At 37.7% G+C, this 21629-nt stretch overlaps 1 protein-coding gene across 3 annotated transcripts in view; it reads left to right on the top strand.

The window, feature by feature from the left end:
- Nucleotides 1–9845, top strand: part of gnao1a (guanine nucleotide binding protein (G protein), alpha activating activity polypeptide O, a) — a 78285-nt gene extending 68440 nt beyond the window's left edge. Inside the window, exons 7-8 of one of the 3 annotated variants that reach the window (XM_046864682.1) lie at nt 3482–3635; nt 8798–9845. In XM_046864682.1, the coding sequence (XP_046720638.1) occupies nt 3482–3635; nt 8798–8985 (342 nt within the window). In that variant the 3' untranslated portion in view covers nt 8986–9845. Of the gene's footprint in view, nt 1–91; nt 3217–3481; nt 3636–8797 lie in introns of those variants that run through there. The other 2 variants (XM_046864684.1, XM_046864683.1) reach the window with 2 other exon arrangements.
- Nucleotides 9846–21629: the final 11784 nt, after the last annotated feature.

Below are 21629 nucleotides of genomic sequence, written 5' to 3' on the forward strand. Positions count from 1 at the left end.
CTTTCAATAATACTTTCTCCTCTTTTTCCTCTTTTCTCTTCTGTCATTTTATTTTCATTCATTTGCCTATGCTTTTTTCTTTGCACTTCAGGGCCGAACGTGTTCCTGGAGGCAGTGGCTTACATCCAGTCGCAGTACGAAAGCAAGAACAAGTCCTTCAATAAAGAGGTGTATGCGCACATCACCTGTGCCACTGACACCAACAATATCCAGTTTGTCTTCGACGCTGTCACTGACGTCATCATCGCCAACAATCTGCGCTTCTGTGGTCTATACTGAGCCTGAGTTTGCACTCAGATCTTTTATATGTTCCTGTTTTGTTCTCTAAGTCTATCTCTTCAGTGGTGGACAGCAGAATGAAAGAGCCTCCTCTACAGTCAGGAGATAAGTTCAGTTTAAGATTAAGACCTAGCTATTGATTTAGGCACAGTGTGGAATTCTCACATTCACACATCACTGTTTAAAGAAGCTGACACGGGGATGAGATACAAATTGAATACATTTAAATACCCTGCTATCCTCATCCAGTCATGTCACCTTTGTCCCTGTAATTATCTAATCTTAAAATGATCTCCATTATTATTCAAAGGCCAAATAATGAAGTAAAATGTGGTCAAATCATCAGTAAAATCTTGTAAAGCTTGTAGCATTGTTTGCCTCACATGGGCCTTACTGCTGTAGCGCATGTATATTAGTCTTTTAAGACCTCCTCACATTTACAGTGCCATAGGTATGTTTTTTTTTATGTTGTCAAAACTTGAATCTCTTTAAGTAAATGGCATTAATAATTCCAACCAACAAATGATGCCTTGAGCAGCTCTTCTGCAGAAAAGGTTCTGCCTCAACATAAAAAAAACACAACTCAAATTATACACTATACCACTTATTTGTATTCTTCCGGTTAAAATATAAACGCTAAAAATACAATATTTTATATTTATAGTGGGACTGAAGGTATAATAGGAATTTATTTTTTAAAATATAATTTTTTTTTTACATTGTAACATTTTTCATGGTGTATATAGTCAAAGCTGTGATTCCACTTTGATTTTATTCTGCAGATCAGATATAATGACAGAAACTGAAGATTAATTAGGAATGATCAAACCACTTGTGCTGTGTTTTTCACTGTCTGGTGTTGTGCTTTAGGCCTGTGCATTCAGTGCAGCAAATGTGCATTAGCTGTCTGTCATTCTGTACAGTTTAATGATTATGTCAGAATGGCTGAGCTAATACACCTCAGGTTGTCTGCTGTTTATTTTAGCCCTAGTCTATAACTACATAAAGCCTCCAATCAATCTCTCCTTTGTCTTCACCCTCCCCTCCCTCCCCTGTGTTATTGTTTGTTACAGAGTTTGCTGATATCCTTGCCTCCTTTTAAGGTTGAGAGAAAGAGAACTTCAACGGGGGGCAGGAAGTATTTTTATTCTGGGTTTGACTGGCTGCAAAAAGGCAGAAAGATCAAACAGTAATCTATAATGTTGGGAAGGCATCCCAAAGAATCATGGAATTGGCCATATCTGAATTTAATTAGAAATGATGTTTTAGTTACAGACACATTGCAATATTCATTCTGCCATTTACCTAATAAGGAGCACTTAGAGAAAGTGGAATACTGGAGTCAGAAGACACTCAGCATATACAGTACTTCTGTACCCATTATCTATGTGGATGTATGTCATGTTAGGTAGCTGCTTCACTAATGGATGGCCTCAGAGCTATATTTGCCATAGATTTTAGGTGTCCTAATTTTCCTGTTGCTCCTTGATTGTACAGCACCGCTGAGAGTATCATTGCTGGGTCACCTTATGGATCTTGAATGTAGCATTTGTAAGACTTTAGTAGTCATTTCTTCCTAATGCTGGAAACTCCAAAATCAAAGCAGCAGCAAATCAGGGTAGTTACACTGCAGTGTTTCTAATTATTATATATGGTACATAAAGCACTATCAAGCATTGAGATTGTGCTTAATCACTGGCAAGATTTTGACAGTAATTTCTTTTCCCCCCTGATTAAGTGAACAGTCTTCAGATGAAATGAAGTTTCATAATAGGATGTTCTGCTGATGATGACGCAAGCTTCTCCTGCTGTTGAAGTACATTTGAATGAGTGTGTGTATGTGTGTGCAAACACCGGCTAAGTGACAGAAGAGCATTGCATTCTGAATCAGTGAGCTCTCAGCATCTCAGCTGGAAGGTCATTATGTGTCTTGTTGCAAATGCAAAACAAACACTTCACTCTCTTATCCATCCAAATGTGAGAGGCTTTCCATGTTAACAACAGCCTTCTCCCAGCTCTATTTCTCGTTTCATTTCTCTTCATTGCTCTTCCGAAGAATGAGCATGGCCTTAAAGCCTGCTTTTCCACCAGCCTAATGGTCAAAAAGCTTTATGCTTCTGATTAGGTGAATGATCAGCATTAGCTTGTAGTTGCAAGGTATAAAGGAAATGATGCTGTGTTGGTCCTGAGATGTATGGGAAATAAAGTTGTGGGGCGGTCAAAAAGATTTGTGGGTAATTGAATCAGGGGCACATTGAGTGACTAATGGCTGATTGTTCCTGTGGTTTTATATGGGCTACAACAGCTGGTACTGCAGCCAGACAGTTGTCAGCATTAGCTCTGATTTATGATTGAATAGAAATAATCCATTTGACATCACATTACCTGTTGGAATTAGTTTTATGGCCGATTAAAAGAAATCTTAAAAGGGGACGGTAAAAGAACTTCTGGAAACAGAGCCCTGTTTTTATGCTCTTTCATTGTTGCAAGGGATATTTGAGTCTCTTTCATAAATCAATCATTTTTTTATTAATTTATTCAGTGCAAGTATCATTAACACTACCATTGTTGAACTTTCAGTCAACGTATGATTAGTTATAAAACAGGACGCTTGCCTCACAGTTGGACAGTGGTTTTAAATAAAACCATCCATGATTAAAAGATCCTGGACTGGGGAATGGATTTCATTATTGGTATAAGTGCCAAGCACTGGGTGCTGTTTAGAGTGCCATCTGTTCATCTTTCATTGCAAAGCACCTAGATGTAGACTCTGTCTAATACCCTAATATCTGATGACAGCATCACTGTGTCTTTGTCGGTTTCGTGTCTATCTGCTGTAGTTTTGTCAGTCACTGCTCTTGATTATTTATTCAACAATGGATGTGTATTTGTGTGTATGTATTTATATGAACTGAATAAAGTTCCACTTGAAATGCATTGTGTGGGCTGTGTTTTGTGTCTACCTTTCTGCATACAACCACACACATCCAGGTCACACACTTATACTCTCACACTGAAAGGGTTCAAAGAAAATAATTTAAGAATATCACTTGTATTTGATCATCTGCTTCCCTCAACCTGCTTGCCACTGTGTAGGGCTACATCTCACCTACGTTGGCCTGAATCACCTTTTCCTTTCTTATTTTTCTCTGGCTAACCTGATCTGCATTCTTTCTCTCTGTATTCTGTTCTTTCCCTGCAGAATCGCATGCACGAGTCTCTTATGCTGTTTGACTCCATCTGCAACAACAAATTCTTCATTGACACTTCCATTATTCTCTTCCTCAACAAGAAAGACCTGTTTGAGGAAAAGATCAAGAAATCGCCCCTGAGTATCTGTTTCCCAGAGTACACAGGTAAGAACTCACACAGCTGCAGCCATCTATTTTTTCTGAGCACCCTCTTATTTCTTAAACCAACCATGTCGGAAAACACATCGTGTGGTCGTCGAGTTTATTTCTGTGAAACACTTCTCACAATGGGCATTGTCTCAAAGCAGCTTTACAGAATTTAAGTATTAAAGTGAATTATGTGTATTTATTCCTGATGAGCGAACCTGGGGTGACAGTGGCAAGGCCAAAAACTCCCTTAGATGTTATGAGGAAGAAACCTTGAGAGGAACCAGACTCAAAAGGGGAACCCATCCTCATTTGGGTGACATTAAGAGTGTGATTATAAATCTTAAAACAATACAAACCACCGAAGAGAGAGAACTAACATGAGCACCGGAATGTAAGATTGTGAGTTATGTCCTTTCGAAGTCTTATACAGTCTTTTGGTGTAAAAAAAGATGTCAATCTGTTCAGAAGGGTCAAATTATTGGCATGCATCAAGCAAAGAAAACATCTAAGGGGATTGCAGAAACTACTAAAATTGGGTTACTGTCTGACGCATTATTAAAAACTTAAAGGATAGTGGGGAACCATCATCTTCGAGAAAGAAATGCCTAGTACATGTGTAGTACAAGCCTGTGGGGGCAGTGCTATGATCTGGGGTTGCTGCCGTTGGTTAGGTCTTGGTTCAACAACCTTATGTGCCCAGAGAATGAGGTCAGCTGACTACCTGAATATACTGAATCACCAGATTATTCCATCAATGGATTTTTTCTCCCCTGATGGCACGGCATATTCCAAGATGACAATGCCAGGATTCATCAGGCTCAGATTGTGAAAGAGTGGTTCAGGGAGCAGGAGACATCATTTTCACACATGGATTAGCCATGACAGAGTCTAGACCTTAACCCCAATGAGAATCTTTGGGATGTGCTGGAGCAGACTTTGATCTTGGCAGAAAATGACTGCTACTCTGGACAGGATTAAATGTTGTGACATTGCAGAAGCTTATCGAAACGATGCCACATCAAACATCAAATGCATGCCGTAATCAAAGCTAAAGACCGTCCAACAAAATATTAGTGACCTTTTCTCTTTTTTTTTTTTTTTTTTTTTGTTTTTGTTTTTGTTGGTTTGGTTTGGTTTTTTTGGATGGGCAGTGTTAACGAAATATTTCCTAAAAATAAAATACAATAAATCAATTTAATCAAATTAATTCAATACACTTGCATTTAGTAATCAATTAAATTGGCACAAATAAAATTCAATAAGAGAAAAGATTCATTAAATAGTTTACATTTGATTAAATTGACACACAGATGTGTTTATGCATGTGTTTTACATTTAACATTGAATTTACGAAAGATATGATCTTATCTGTTCAACATGTTTCAGCATACTTTAACAAATGTCTTCACTACTTCCATCCTTTATTCATTCATCCCCTGGATATGTGGAATTGTCAGAATTTTCTTCTGTTAAAATAAATTCTTAAAGCTGGACATAAAATGCTAAAGAATCCATAGCGCTAGCGTTAGTCACTTCCTGGTTAGTGGCTAACGCTAGTGCTATGGATTCTTTAGCGGTTTCATGCATGCGCAAAATAAATCTTATTTTTGATATGGACTGGGTAGCCACCGTGACACTTTGCTAAAGCTAGTTTCTTTTTTTATACCCCTAGAATTGTTGTGCATGTTTTCTAGTTAATCATTTGAAAAGTTAATTACACTCAATGTGTGAGACGGAGACCAAACTTGCGGTCCGCTTTTTATTACTTTGCTGAGGGAACTGAGATTTTAACTATGCTCCACACGTAAAAAGGATTGCTTTAGGAACCGGACCAAAAGCCCTGTACCAGAAGATTTCGGTACAAAATACGTGTGTCGTTACACTCCTAGTGTACACTGCATCCAGAAAGTATTCAGAGCACTCTTCCAGTCTTATTCCAAAATAAATTAAATTCATTATTTACCTCAAAATTCTACAAACAATATCCAATGATGACAACGTGAAAGAGGTTTGTTTTAAATCTTTGCAAATTTATTACAAAGACAAAAATATCACATGTACATAAGTATTCACAGGTGCATCCTGTTTCCACTGATCATCCTTGAGATGTTTCTACAACTTGATTGGAGTCCACCTGTGTTAAATTCAGTTGATTAGACATGATTTAAAAAAGCGCACACCTGCCAAGCCATGAAGTCCGAGGAACAGATCTGGGGAAAGGTACAGAAAGATTTTTGCAGCATTGAAGGTCTCAATTAGCAAAGTGGGAACCATTATCCGTAAATGGAAGAAGTTTGGAACCACCAGCACTCTTCATAGTGCCACCTAGCCAAACTGAGAGATCATTGGAAAAGGGCTTTAGTCAGGGAGGTGGCCAAGAACCTAATGGTCACTCTGAAAGAACTCCAGTGTTTCTCTGTGGAGAGAGGAGAACATTCGAGGAGAACATCCATCTCTGCAGCACTCCACCAATCAGGCCTGTATGGTAAAGTGGCCAGATAGAAGGCACTCCTCAGTAAAAGGCACACAACAGCCCGCCTGGAGTTTGCTAAAAGGCACCTGAAGGACTCTCGGACCATAAGAAATAAAGATTGAACTCTTTGGCCTGATGCCAAGTGTCATGTTTAGAAGAAACCAGGCATTGCTCATCACCTGGCCAATATCATACCTACAGTGAAGCATAGTGGTGGCAGCATCATGCTGTGGGGATGATTTTCAGCAGCAGGAATTGGGAGACTAGTCAGGATCAAGGAGAGATAAATGCAACAATGTAAAGAGATACCCTTGATGAAACCCTGCTCCAGAGTGCTTTGGACAATTAATGTTCCAACAGGACAAAGACGCAGCCTTAAGATGATAAAGGTGTGGCTACGGGACGACTCTGTGAATGTCCTTGAGTGGCCCAGCCAGAGCCCAGATTGAACCCGATTGAACATCTCTGGAGAGATCTGAAAATGACTGTGCACCAACACTCCTTATCCAGCCCGATGGAGATTAAGAGGTTTTGCAAAAAAGAATGGGGAGAAACTGCCCAAAAATCTTTGTGCAAAGCTTGTAGCATCGCACTCAAAAAGACTTGAGGTTGTAATTGGTGTCAAAGATGCTTCAACAAAGTATTAACCAAAGGCTGTGAAAACTCATGTACATGTGATTTTGTTTTTTTGGGGTCTTTTTTCTCTGGTTTTTCTTTTTTTATAAATGTGCAAAGATTTCAAACAAACTTCTTTTACATTGTCATTATGGGGTATTGTTTGTTGAATCTTGAGGAAAATAATGAATTTAATCCATTTTTGGAATAAGACGAACATAATATATATATATATATATATATATATATATATATATATATATATATATATATATATATATTATATATATACACACACATACACACACACAGTGGTGTGGAAAAAATGTTCCTGATTTATTTTTTGTATTTTTTTGTCACACTAATGTTTCAGATCATCAAAATAATTTAAATATCAGTAAAAGATAACACAAGTGAACACAACATGCAGTTTTTAAATGAAGGTTTTTATTATTGAGGGAAAACAAAATAAAAAAATACATGGCCCTGTGTGAAAAAGTGTTTGCCCCTAAATCTCATAACTGGTTGGGCCGCCCTTAGCAGCAACAACTGCAATCAAGCATTTGTGATCACTTGCAGTGAGTCTGTTACAGCGCTGTGGAGGAATTTTACTCCACTCATCTACGCAGAATTGTTGCAATTCAGCCACATTGGAGGGTTTTCGAGCATGAACTTTTTAAGGTCATGCCACAGCATCTCAATAGGATTAAGGTCAGGACTTTGACTAGGCCACTCAAAAGTCTTCATTTTGTTTTTCTTCAGTCATTCAGAGGTGGACTTGCTGGTGTGTTTTGGTTTATTGTCCTGCTGCAGAACCCAAGTTTGCTTCAGCTTGAACAGACATTCTCCTTTAGGATTTTTTTGGTAAACTGCTGAGTTCATGGTTCTATTTATCACAGCAAGTCTTCCAGGCCCTGAAGCAACAAAACAGCCCATGAACATCATAATACCACCATATTTTACTGTTGGTATGATGTTCTTTTTCTGAAACGCGGTGTTATTTTTACGCCAGATGTAATGGGGGACACACCTTCCAAAAAAAGTTCATCGATTGTCTCGTCAGTCCAAGGAGTATTTTCCGAGAAGTCTCGGGGATCATCAAGATGTTTTCTGGCAAAACTGAGACGAGCCTTTGTTATTTTTTTCTCAGCAGCGGTTTTGGTCTTGAAACTCAGCCATGCAGTTTCATTTTTGCCGTCGCTTTCTTATGGTGGAGTCATGAACACTGACCTTAACTGAGGCAAGTGAGGCCTGCAGGTCTTTGGATGTTGTTGTGGGGTCTTTTGTGACCACTTGGATGAGTTGTCGCTGTGCTCTTGGGGTCATTTTGGTCGGCTGGCCACTCCTGGAAAGTTTCTCCACTGTTCCATGTTTTTGCCATTTGTGAATAATGGCTCTCACTGTGTTTCCCTGGAGTCTCAAAGCTTTAGAAATGTCTTTATAACCTTTTCAAACACTTTTTTCACACAGGACCATGTAGTTTTGGATTTTATTTTCCCTTTATAATAAAAAACTTCATTTAAAAACTGCATGTTGTGTTCACTTGTGTTTATATGTTACCTATAGTTAAATTAATTTCATGATCTGAAACATTAAAGTGTGAAAAACATGCAAAAAAAAAATATAACAGAATAGGTATATAAATATATTTACCTTATCCTATTTCTAGGCATTGCAATATCTGCTGCAAAATATCTTGTCTTTTAAAGCAAGTAAGAATAGCATGAAAGAATAGAAATGGATTTTATAAATGTATTTGTCGCAGATATAGTGAAAGTAAGAGTCCCAAAAAGTTTTCTATAAAGAAAGTTTTTAAACATCCTGACTGCATCCAAGGACAAGTCTGAGTCAGATTTTGGAAGAAAGGAGACAGCAGTCATGTCTCCTCCTCTCTTTATTTAATGTTTAATGTCTGTTAAATCTTTAATCTTTCTTGTATTTACCGAAGAGTTTTTATTTGATGTATTTCTGTACAGAGCACAACATTATCATAATTCAGGTTAAATAGTATTTGACTATCTTAATTTTTGATTTTCTTGTTCCCTGACTCCACTCTCTCGCACGTCTCTCTTGACGGTTCATTCCGCAGGTCCTAATACTTACGATGACGCAGCTGCTTACATCCAAGCACAGTTCGAGAGCAAGAATCGCTCGCCCAATAAGGAGATCTACTGTCACATGACCTGTGCCACAGACACAGGGAACATCCAGGTGGTGTTTGATGCAGTCACCGACATTATCATCGCCAACAACCTGCGAGGCTGCGGCTTGTACTGAGGCCACTCTCACTCTCTCGAGCCAATTGCTTTGGAAATGATTATCAAAAATGCAAGTTGGTAAATAATAATGATAATTTTAAAATAGGCATATATATATATATATATATATATATATATATATATATATAAATACTATACATAAAATGTTTTTAGTTTGTCAAAGAGCTGCCAACAGAACTGATTTCTTATAGAAACCCAGCCTTTATGGTTTTAGAACAAAGTTGGGACCTTCTTATTTGTTTTGTTTTCTTCTTTGCTGTTTAATGTTTTGTTTTTCCCTTTTTTTTCCACTGTGTCTTTTTTTGGTTTAAACTAAACTTTTTTTTGTTCTGAAAAATATCTTTCTTTTATTATATTTTTATGTTTTTGTTTATTGTCTGTATATTTATTACTTGTATATCAGTCAGGGGGGCTGAGTGACACATTTTGCCTAAGTATACAATGTTACGCTAATGATGATGTAATTATGTATGCTAATGATGATGTAATGGGGAAAACATAAACAAAATCTGTATGACTCAATGACTTAGAAAGTTAGTTGTGAGCACCAGGGATAAAAGTCAGTCAAAGCCAAACTGCAGTTGTAGCGTGTTCCTGTACTTTGGGTTTTAATTGAAAACTTTGGGTTTTCATGCCAACATTTGTTCTGTTAGCTGGTCAATGTTATGGAAAGGTGAACCCCCAGGACTGCACCCTACAGACTTCCTTTTTCTCGTTTTGTTGAGTATTGTTCAGTCTGTGTGTTCTGTTACTGGCGTGTGCCAGCTGAATTTGCTGTTGGTGTCTGGGGCCATGCCGAGTATGATTTTGAGCCCCTTGACTAGTTCCTGATTATTAAAATTGTCATATCAGTGCCAACCTTGTGAGAATGACGGATCTGGGAAACTAGCAACACTAGGAAACTATAATGACAAGCTTATTAACACTGTTGTATAAGGAACTGCTACTTTTTTATTGTTTTATTAATTTATTAATTTATTTATTGATCAACAGTCCCACACACCTCATTCCCACATTACCGCCTTTCTCTCATTCCTCTCTCTTCCTAGATTTCCTGTTTAAGTTTGTCTCCAGGCTGGGTAACAGAGTCAGTCCCCTCTGACAGGTCCTGACACACATAGCATGACCCTTTGGCCTTTGTATGAAGAAACAGCTACCTGCTTCACTTAGACAAAATCAAAGAAATAAATGATAATTAAAAAAAATCACAAAAGGCAAAAAAATAGGAAAAATAAGAAAAAGTAAAAAAAAAAAAAATACAAATAAATAAAACAACAGCAACAAACGGAGAGCATTGTGTAAACTGGGTTTCGGGGGGAGGGGGGTTCGGGACAAATACCCTCATAACCAACAATATGGTGCCGAATGAATGATTGACGTTGGGCTGTGTGTCATTATAGGAGGCTATAGATCCTCTGGTTCTAGATTCTTTTCACCTAGACTTAATTCAAAATAATAATTGACAGTAATAAACAGTGATAATGAAGATATATTAAAAAAAAGACAATTCTGTAATATTAAAAGTATATTACTTGTGCTTTGTAGCTACAAAACATTTTTCCTCTTTCCCCCACTTTTTATTAAAAAGAGAAATGTTTATCAAGAGTTTCTGCAATTCACTCTTGAAGCACTCTGACCAACGTTGATGTTGAACTGTACCAATTCTCGTTTGCCCTGCATTGCAGTACTTAGCCAGAAAAAGAAGTATATGTATCTTTTTATTTAATTTTTTATTTAATTTTTTTATTTTTTTGAAGAACCACTTTGTGGTGTGCAGGCCCACAGGGGTTGGATGCACTAGGCTGTACAGATTTCATGCGCTTTCTCTTCCTTATGCATTATTTCTTTTTGGGGGAATTGTATTCGAGAGAAAAAAAAAGAAAAATCTTTCCAGGTCTGCATAGAAAAGCACAGCTCTCACTCGACACACGTAGATTTGGAATGATGTATATCACCTCCCTCCACCTGCCGCCTTAGTTTGATTCATGGAAAAAGAAGAAGAAAAAAAAAAAGCACTCAAACCCTGTGTATAATAACATATACAAGTTATGCTTTGGGATATTCTTTTCTCCACATCCCCCTTCCCCCAATTTTCCTTTTGGACTTTCTTTTTACTCTCTCCCAGTGAATGCTTTCTGTGCTGCTTATTTCTCCCTCTACTTTAGTGAATGGTTGTTCTTTCATGTGGGATGTTCGTGCTGGAAAACCAATCGAATGTAGTGTTTACATTAAAAGCCACAGTTTTCATGACTACAAACCTCTAGCTGTCAGGTTTTGATTATTGTCTATCTGTCCTCATTGCTCATAAATGATTATTTGTACTGTGTGCATTACACATTTCAAAGTCAAGCTTTTGTTACAACATAATGTTACAATCTGCGTTCACATTTTTGATGTGACAAAAAGCACAAAGGCATTTTAAAGCTTTTGCCTCATGGGTTATATGTGTCAAACTGCCCAGAATACAAAACAGTATCAGTTAGTAAAAATCAGTTATTAGATGCTTATTTGATCCCTATAGTGATCTGATGGCAGAGCCGCTTTAAGATACAAAACATTCAGTATTCAAATCTATTCTACTTGTTCTCATTACTCTGAAATGGATTAAAAAAAAAAAAAAAAACTAATCAATCTGCAAAACATACAACATACAACATAATGGAAAACCCATAAACAGGTCTTTTTAAATTTGTCAACTTGAGATTGAAATTTAACAAGTTCATGGGTGGTAAACAAGTTGATTGGACATGATTTTGAAAGCCCCAAAGCTGCATGTCAGAGCAAAAAACTGGCCAGAGATCAAAGAAATATTCCATAAACTTTGAGTCTGGACTGTGTTGAGGCACCAATCTCTGGAGAAAACAATCCCAAAGCTCACATCAGCTTTTTAAATTGACAGTTTTACATTGAAGTTTTGTATCTGTAATCCATGCTATTTTAACAGAAGTAGGGAAGGAGTGACCAAGAACCCAAGAGGCATTATGATGTTTTGAGTATTTTCTTTTTGTGGATGACCCCAAACTGAACTATACCAGAAGTGAAGGACAACCAACCCTCAACCTACAGGCCTTTAGGATATGACCAGATGAATGGTACTCCCTAACTGAAATGTACACCAAAGCTCCAGAATGCATTTAAAAACCATGAATACAAGCTTGTGTGGTCTGATGAAACCATGACTGAGCTCATTGACCTCTATGACAAAAAAGATAGATCTGGAAGTTACCTTTTTATCACCATTGAAGCATGGTGGTGGCAGCATTGAGCTTTTTAGCAGCAGGGACTGTGAGGATTATCAAATAGAAGATACATGGATCAAAGAACAGGCCATTTGCTGTAGAAACCTGCTCAAGAGTGCTAAGGAGCTCTGACTGGGTATAGTTCAGAACACCTAGCCAATATAAACCACTCCTTGGTCTGAAGGACTGTCTTTAAGACACGTCTATGAATATATTTTAGTGACCAGACCCAAACAGAGACAACAGAAATGTTGTGCAGATTCAATTTCAAGAAGATCCCAAAGTGTTTTAACTGCTGTGAAGTTATACAAAAAGAAGAAGAAAAAAAAGGGCATAAAGCTGTTAATGTTGCTGAGAGTGCTCAAAGGGTCCGGGTTCTTGTAATATTGCTACTTTTGTTTTGTTTGTTTGTTTTGCTTTTTCAATAAAAATTTAAAAGATGCAAACTCCTTTATTACACATTGTCATTACATCATCTTGTTTGCAGATTGATTAGTACAAACTAATTAAGTCACAAAATGTGAGGAAGTTAAATTTTTTTCTAAATGCCTGTACACAGCATGGTTTAGAAGTCTGTGTACACTAGCAGTTACTTTTTTTATGATGTGAAACTAATAGAATTTTTCTAGTTTTTACAATTTGTACTGTACTGCAATTACATAATCCTTCACTAATGGAAGTGGAAAAATAGTGCTGAGCTGGGTCAGATCATAATTAGATTCATCAAATGCAGCTAATGCAGAAGATAAGTGGCCGGTCAGAGCTCAGTGGAGAGCGTGAAGAAGTGTGTCACAGCTTAAGAAACCTCAGAGGAAGTAAACTCTGCCTGTTGGCTAATGGATTGTTTCTCAAGACATTTAGATGTTATATTCCTTTTCCCTTCAGGGGAGTGATGCTCAGTGTAAATGATGATATGATGATTTGTGCAGGACTAAAACTAAAATTCAAATACAGAGTGCAATACCAAGCAAATATAGAGAATCATTCTGTCCGCCTGACCCATCATAAAATATTTTGACTGTGTTCAGCAGTATTTTCATCGTCCTTGTCTCATTATGTAGAAGACAATTTATGAGCAACCATTTTATTTTATTTTATTAAAGTGTAATTCATAGCAATTCCAACAGTACTATGCACATTTTACACACTGTATTTGTTAAAATGGCTGGATTTGGGTTAGGGTTTTCTCTTTCATATCTAATATACTCAACATGGGTGTCCATCTGGGTTCAAATAAATTGCTATATGATCATGGAAACAGTGTGCAGGCAGTTTCTATATTTCTCCCTAAGGAATGTTTTACTGTTTTCACCTTTGAGCAGGCTTTAATAGAGAAGACTTCAGCATTAAAGAATCATATTTCACACTGCAATACAGAGGGAGAGTGTGAAGAGATACTTACATGGAAGGGTGGGGGGAGAAAGGCTAGAGATCTGAACGAGAGGGTGAATGAGATTTTTCTCCCTCTTCTGGTTGCAAAGTCTAATAGCCTCATTTCTGTATTGCAATGACAGAAATAATGCAACATAACCACAACACACAATTCATTGTATTTTACAGCATCCAAGTAAATCTCTGCTTCTCTCTCTCTCTCTCTCTCTCTCTCTCTCTCTCTCTCTCTCTCTCTCTATATATATATATATATATATATGACTATTTTAGGCCATAGAATGATTAGCATGGCCTGAAGCTTCTTACCTGTATGACATTAAACTCTGTATAGCTTAAAATATTATATACAGTATATTTGTTTATGTAATGTTTAGGTATGGCCCTTGTCCCTGTAAGCTACTTTGCTTTACACACACATACACACAGTTATTTATAGTGCAGCACCACCATCTGCTTGTTGCTAGGAGACAGCCGGGTGCAGATCTCTTGGGCAAGCAATCCCCATCACTTACATCACACACAGTTTCATGCATTTTGTCACCTTTATAAAAGGATAGATTAGACATGTTTGACCACGGTTAAATGTAGTAGAAGCAAATACATGGGATGCAGTACAAGTTGTGAATATTTGTATATAGGATTTAGCTAACTGTAATATTCTTTACAAGTTCTATCATTTAATGTTGTTCCATCTATTAGCTAATATAGTGCTATATCAACAACCATCATATTGGGTTGTAGGATTATCATACAAAGGCTTTTTGTTATGGGTTCTCTAGAGAGAAATATAGTAAAGATAATACTATATGATCTGTTATTGCTTTTATCCCAAAGGTCATCTTCTGAGTCAGCTGAAGATATAAAGCTTCATTTGTTCCTTTACTCTACAGTGATGGAATAATGCATGGAGCATGCTTTCCTTTCACTTATGTTTTTTAACTCACTGAATTCTATGACCACCACTCAAGTGTGATTTATAACATAACTTGCATAACCTTTTACTTTTTATGGAAATTTGGGAACTCTAAGTAATGTAGAATAATCATTAAGCCAATGATTTCTAGAAGGACAGTTGCTTAAAGATTTATTTTCAATTCCTTAATTTCCTTTAATAATATAGGTACATTTGCATGCAATAATAACTGCAATATTTCTCCTCATTCCACGACCATCCCATTAAAAGGCAGACCAAGAGCTACCTCTGCTGCAGCGGATAAGTTTATTAGTTAGAGTTTAAGTGGCAGGCATATTCCAACATTCACTGTTCAGAAGAGCCTGTGTGAGTCAGGCCTTACTGGTCGAATTGCAGCAAAGAAACTATTTCTTTGGAAGAACAACAAGCAGAAGATTTGTTTGGGCCAAAAAACACATGGAATGGATTAGTGGCAAACTGAGGACAGAGGGTGAACAGACGGTTCCTGAATCTGTGGTTCCCACGATAAAGAATGGAGGAGGAGGTGTGATGGTGTGGAGGTACTTTGTTGGCAACACTGTTGGTGACTTGGTTGGTGTCAAAATTGAGGGCACCCTTAACCAGCATGGCTACCACTTAGTGGGACCATCATTTGTTTCCCTACAGGTCAGTAACCCAAAACACATCTCTAGGTTATGTGAGAGCTATTTGTTCAAGAAGACAAAGTGATTGAGTGCTGCATTAGATAATCTGGCCTCCACAATCACTCCATCCAAATCCAGTTGAGATGGTATAATGAGATGGGATAAGTTAGCTAGGAGAGCATTAACACCACTGTAAACTCTGAATGTATATAAGTATATACATATATATCTTCCCCTAGCATGATAACAGCTTTGCACACTTTAGGCAGCCAGTTAGTGTCAGTAAACATTAATCTGAAATACTTTCCCATGCCTTTTATAAAACTTGCCAAAGACATTCTTTTCTAGTTTATCCCATAGTAGTTCAATAGGTTTTAGTTCTGATTCAGGTGACTGAATGTACGCTTCGGGTCACTGTCTTGTATTGTGACGTTGGTTCCAATTAGCCACTGTCCAAATAAAACTGCATGGCATTGAATTATGGAATGTTAGCCATGCTGGTCTAGTATTCCTTTTACACAACCTTCCCTGCTCCAAAGCAACATCAAACCATTATGTTTAGTCATGAATTGTAAATTTCCCTCTGGGGTGAATAAAGTTATGAAGTCATCCACATATACGTATATCTTACTATCCATTAAACTTCCACCTCCATGTTTGTGGGTGTAAGGCAGTCTGGTAACATCTCTCCTGTTCTCTATCTTACATAAGTTCTTCTGTTAGAGCAAAAAAAATTATATTTAGACTCATCTGTCTACATAACTATGTCATTTACTGTCCAATTTTGTGTTTTTGCCTTGTTATAAACAGAAGGAAAATGCATTTGCCTTAAAAACTATAAAAGAACTGTGTTTCCAAACGGTAGACAGGTCCTATATATATACACAGTAGCTCACAAAAGTGAGTACAACCCCTCAAATTTCAGCAAGCATTTTAGTAGATCTTCTCAAGGGACAATACTATAGAAATGTAACTTGGATATATATTTTAGAGTAGTCAATGTGCAGCTTGTTTTGCAGTATAGATTTACTGTCCTCTAAAAATAACTAAACATACAGTTATTATTGTCCAAATAGCTGCCTACAAAGTAAATTTTTTGATAAAAAGAGAGATGAGAAAAGTAAGTAGGACTACAAGGAGATGCTGCAACAGGTAAAGAGGGATGTGGCTAAAGCAAAGAAAAAGACATGAGGAACTTTTATGAGAAGTTGTACACTTAAGAAGGAGAAAGAGATTTATACCGGCAGAAGGAACAAGCTGGAAAGGATGCAGATAGAAGTGTGTTGACTAGTGAGGAGAGTGTGTTGAGAAGATGGAGGGAGTATTTTGAGAAGCTGATGAATGAAGAATAGGAGAGAGAGATTAGGTTGGATGATGTGGAGATGGTGAAGCAGTAAGTGCATAGGAGAAAGTGAGAGTCGGTTGGACCAAATGACATACTAATAGAAGCGTGGAGATGTTTAGGAGAGATGGCAATGGAGTTTTTAACCAGGTTGTTCAACAAGATTTTGGAAGGTGAGAGGATGCCTGAGGAATGGAGGAGGAGTGTGCTGGTACTAATCTTTAAGAATAAGGGAGATGTGCAGACCTGCAGTAACTACAGGGGAATAAAGTTGATCAGTCACACCATGAAGGTAAGGGAAAGAGTAGTGGAAGCCAGGCTGAGAGAAGAGGTGACCATCTGTGAGCAACAGTATGGTTTTATGCCGAGGAAGAGCACCACAGATGCCTTATTTGCTTTTAAAATTTTGATGGAGAAGTATAGAGAAGGTCAGAAGGAGTTGTAGTGTGGGTTTGTGGATCTAGGGAAAGCGTACGACAGAGTGCCAAGAGAACAGTTGTGGTATTGAATGAGGAAGCCAGGCATGGCAGGGAAGTATGTGAGGGTGGAGTGGGTGGAGAAGAGTGGCAGGAGTTATTAGTAATGGAAGGGTATCTGCAAGAGTGAAAGTGAAAGTATATAGGACTGTGGTGAGACCTGAGATGTATGGTTTAGAGACAGTGACATTGAGTAAAAGACAGGAGGTGGAGCTGGAGGTAGCAGAGCTAAAGATGTTGAGGTTTTCGTTGGGAGTGACAAGGATGGACAGAATTAGAAATGAGTTTATTAGAGGGACAGTGCATGTAGGACGTTTTGGAGACAAGGTAAGGGAGGCGAGATTGAGATGGTTTGGACATGTGCAGAGGAGGGATATGGGGTACATCAGTAGAGGAATGCTGAGGATGGAGCCACCAGGAAGGAGGAAAAGAGTAAGTCCAAGGAGTAGGTTCATGGATGTGGTAAGGGAAGTGCAGGTAGTTGGTTTGTAAGAGGCAGATGTAGAGGACATGGGGGTATGGAGACTGATGATCCGCTGTGGAGACCCCTAAAGGGAGAAGCCAAAAGAAAAAGAAGAAAAAGCTAGCAACAACAGTGAGTACACCTTAAGTGATAACAGTGTATGTAGTGTAACCATGCAAAGCCACATGTCCTATTTATCATGTTTGTGTTTCTGTCTGCTTGATAGGACCAGACAAATTTGTGTATCTTGTATTAGAGCAGTTAAAATTTGGTGTTTTGAGTACAATTCTCTCATACTGACCACTGGATGATCAACACTGGATGATCAACACTGGATGATCAACATTAATTTTTTTAGGTTATTATAATAAATTGACTTTTTTAACTTTAAAACTCGTTTTAAGAGGAATCATTTTTTACAGTAATCCGGATATTATCATTCAAATCCAATGTGAAAAATGTTTAGTAAGTAAAATTTTATTAAACAAACAAAACCCACAACAATTTCTGCTCCTAAAATCTTAAACTTTGTCTAGTTGGGAAAATGCGGACGTCTGAAGCGGAAAGAGTCGTCTTGTCGAGCCGAATGATTCGATTCGAGTCTGTCAAAAGAGCCGGAATCCTAATTGGTATCGAATCCGATGCAAAAAGAAAATTAAATAATAATACAATCACGCTCGCCCCCTGGCGGAACTATCTGGAACAATAGCACTTTCAATTTATTTTGTGGCTATAAATCTTTTTATATTCACTTGGTTTTATATTCACTCAAAGCGCGTGACTCAAAACTGAAAAAAACAAAATGTGTCTAAATATCACCTAACATATAAAATGTCACCTAACAAATTTCTCCAAATTAAACCTGGCTATAAAGGGAAAACGACACAGACTACTGGAGGCCCTCTTTCTTTCCAAGGCTGGTGACATAACCGTTATGCGCACTCGCTGAGCATGAGGAAGTATAAATATATTTTTTTATTTCTATCCCGAAATAAACAGGCCGTCACACCGTGGCCTCGTGACCTTGGCGTGGCGCGCGCGCACAGATTTCCCGCCTGAAACGCGAGAGTCTGGCCGTGCTGTTATTTCGCCTCGGCCAAGGCAGACTGACGGCCACCGAGGCCAAAAACGGGTCAAGTCTCGCCATCTGATCTCGCTCGGGTTTCTGTGTGTGTGGACGCGCCGCTTCCGTGGAACACCAGACGTGACATAATATCTAAAAAGTGAATCTCTTGTCCGCTGAGCGCGCGCCAGCCTCCGGCTGCAATGGCGCCGGATAATAGCGCGCGCGAGGGTGAAAAGGGGACAGCACTGTGGACAGTAAAAAAAAAAAAACCTGCTTAATAATGAAGTATAAAGTAAATATAGTATGTTTGGACATTTTATATATATATATATATATATATATATATATATATATATATAGAGAGAGAGAGAGAGAGAGAGAGAGAGAGAGAGAGAGAGATAAAGTCATGTTAAATGGAATATATGAAAACTCTATAATTAACAAAGAAGTTTTCCAAAAAGTCTTACAATTAGGTAAATCCAAGTTTAGATGAACATCACGACATAATACACTGTCATTATTTATTTTTTTATTTAAAAAATCAAGCCGAACTGTAGAAACCATGCACAGCTTATGATTCAACTGCTTGTGGAACCACCTTCAGCAGCAGTAACTTGAAGTCATCATGTTCTGCATAACTTTATCAATCGTTCAAATCATTGTGGGAGAATTTGAGTTCAATCTTCTTTAAAGTGGCCTCACGTTTGACTCTAGAATAGTTTAGTTTGGTAGGATTCCATGGCCAACTTAATGACTGCACGGTGCCCAGTTCAGTGCTGGACAGTTGGTATGAGTTGTTTGTGCTGATATGCTATTTGGTTTTAACTAAACGTGGTGCTGTGCATTGTGGTCAAACATCTTCACTTTGGTCTTGTGTGTCCAAAGCACACTGTTTAAGAAATATTGTGGTTTGAATAGATACAGCATTGAAAACCTATGCCATGCTGCCATGTTCTTTTTTAGAAAGAAGCTTTTCTCTGGCAACCCTTTTTCATTGTACTGTAATGAACTTTCACATTTAACATTTTATTTTTTTATTTTTTGCAATTTTTCTAAACACTGCACGGTCTTACCTTAAATTCTCACAACTCTCTTGTATGTTTTTCACATATGAATGAAGTTCCTCACTGTCGAATGTATTACTTTAAATTGTTTGGAAATTATAACCCTTCCCAAATATATATGCAGCAGCAATTGCTTTTCTAAGATTTTTTCTAATGTCTTTCCTCCTATGCATTGTGTTAATACACACATGAATGCAGATTGCTCAACCTTGGGCTGTCAGAGAGGTGGTCACGCATGCTGATTAATAATCAATGCATTAATAATTAATCAAGGGTATTAATTAGCAGCACCTGGCTACTGGCGAAACTCTAAGCCCTGATAAGGACCAGATGATTTTTATTATGTACTGATACATAAAACCATAAAATTCAAAGAGGGTATACTTAAATTTTTACATGGCTGTATATACATACATGAGAACACACACACACACACACACACACACACACACACACACACACACCCACACACATGCACACATATACACACCAACAAAAGTGAGTACACTCTAAGTGAACATGTCAAAACTGTGTCCAATTTGTCAAAATTTTGTGTGAACACGAATGTTATCCAGCACTGCATTCACCAGAGCAGAACTGCATTAACCAGAGGTTGTTGCAGGGATCCTCTTCCACTCCTCCATAATGACGTAACGGAGCTGCTGGATGTTCCACTTCAGGATGCCCCACGGGTGATCAATAGGGTTCAGGTATGGAGACATACTTCGTCACTTCATCACCTTTACCTTCAGCAAGGGAGTTGTCATCTTGGCAGTGTGTTTGGGGTAGAAGAAAATGTGAGTTGGTGTTTTGTAATGGTCAGTACACATCAACAAAGAGAACACTGGAGTTTCTCTTGTCTTATAAGTTGAAGTTTAATTGTTGGCTGTGGTAGAAAAGTAAAACATTTCAGGATATGCTGTCATGAAAATTATCCACTTAATCCACTTAAAAATCCACACTGTTCGCGGACCATTTTCTTTTATCTGCACACCCTGGCATATTTTGTTCCTTACATAATTAACGTTGAGCCTTATTAATCCTTTCGTGTTAAAACCAAACAGTGACTCATTATTTACAGAATGCACACCTAAGCATAATTCTGCCTTGCAAACTACGTAACCACTGCTAATGTGGTATAGTTAGTTTGATAAAGTAGGATAGCTATCTTCTGTCAAGGTTTATGTTTTACTTAGTAGAAATATACTGTACATATTTTGATGATCAAAAAATAAAATAAGAAATGTATTGTGCTTTTAATATTTAATTTAAATTCGAATAAAGCATTTGTAGGTAAAAGAATACCATAATCCAAGTTGTCTCATCAGAATATTGCCCAGAGCTACATTCTGGTGCCACCTCTTCCATGTAACCATGTAACCAGTTGTCCTTCCTTCAACTACTTTTGGTAGTTACTAACAACCACATACCGTGAACGCTCTACAAGACCAAGATTCTCGGACCCAGTTGTCTTCCTATACAATATATGCATACAATAAGGCATACAAATGCCCTTCACAAAATCACTCAGATTCTTATTATTGCCATTTTTCCAGCTTTTAACACCTCAAGGACCAAACTTTAAGCCTGTGCTGTTCACTTTCTGCCTAATATATCCCACCCCTTGAAAGGTAACACTGTAACTAGATAACATTATTCATTTCACGTTAGTGTTTAATGTAGCACATGTTATGGCTGATCAGTGTATGTTAAATAGTAATGTTATGTTATAGCATCACTTTGTTTACAGATTTTCCAGACTATTAAAAAAAAAAAAAAAAAAAAAAAAGATTTGGTCAAAATTGTGTGTAGCTAGTATGTGGTTGTTGATGTGCTATTTTCATTTAAAACACATTAATAAGTCATGGTACTCATAATATTATAGTGGGGAATATGTCTGTAAGAGATATAGCATATTTTGTATGCATTCTCTAAATCAGCATTAATCATCCCATTTAGTGTTCTCAGGCAGTAACCTCACTTTATGAGCTTAACTTAATAGCTAGCTTGTGCTAGGTGCAGACGTTACCTCCTCACACTCTT

This window comes from Silurus meridionalis, chromosome 13 (genome assembly GCF_014805685.1).
Source record: "Silurus meridionalis isolate SWU-2019-XX chromosome 13, ASM1480568v1, whole genome shotgun sequence".
NCBI lineage: Eukaryota > Metazoa > Chordata > Actinopteri > Siluriformes > Siluridae > Silurus > Silurus meridionalis.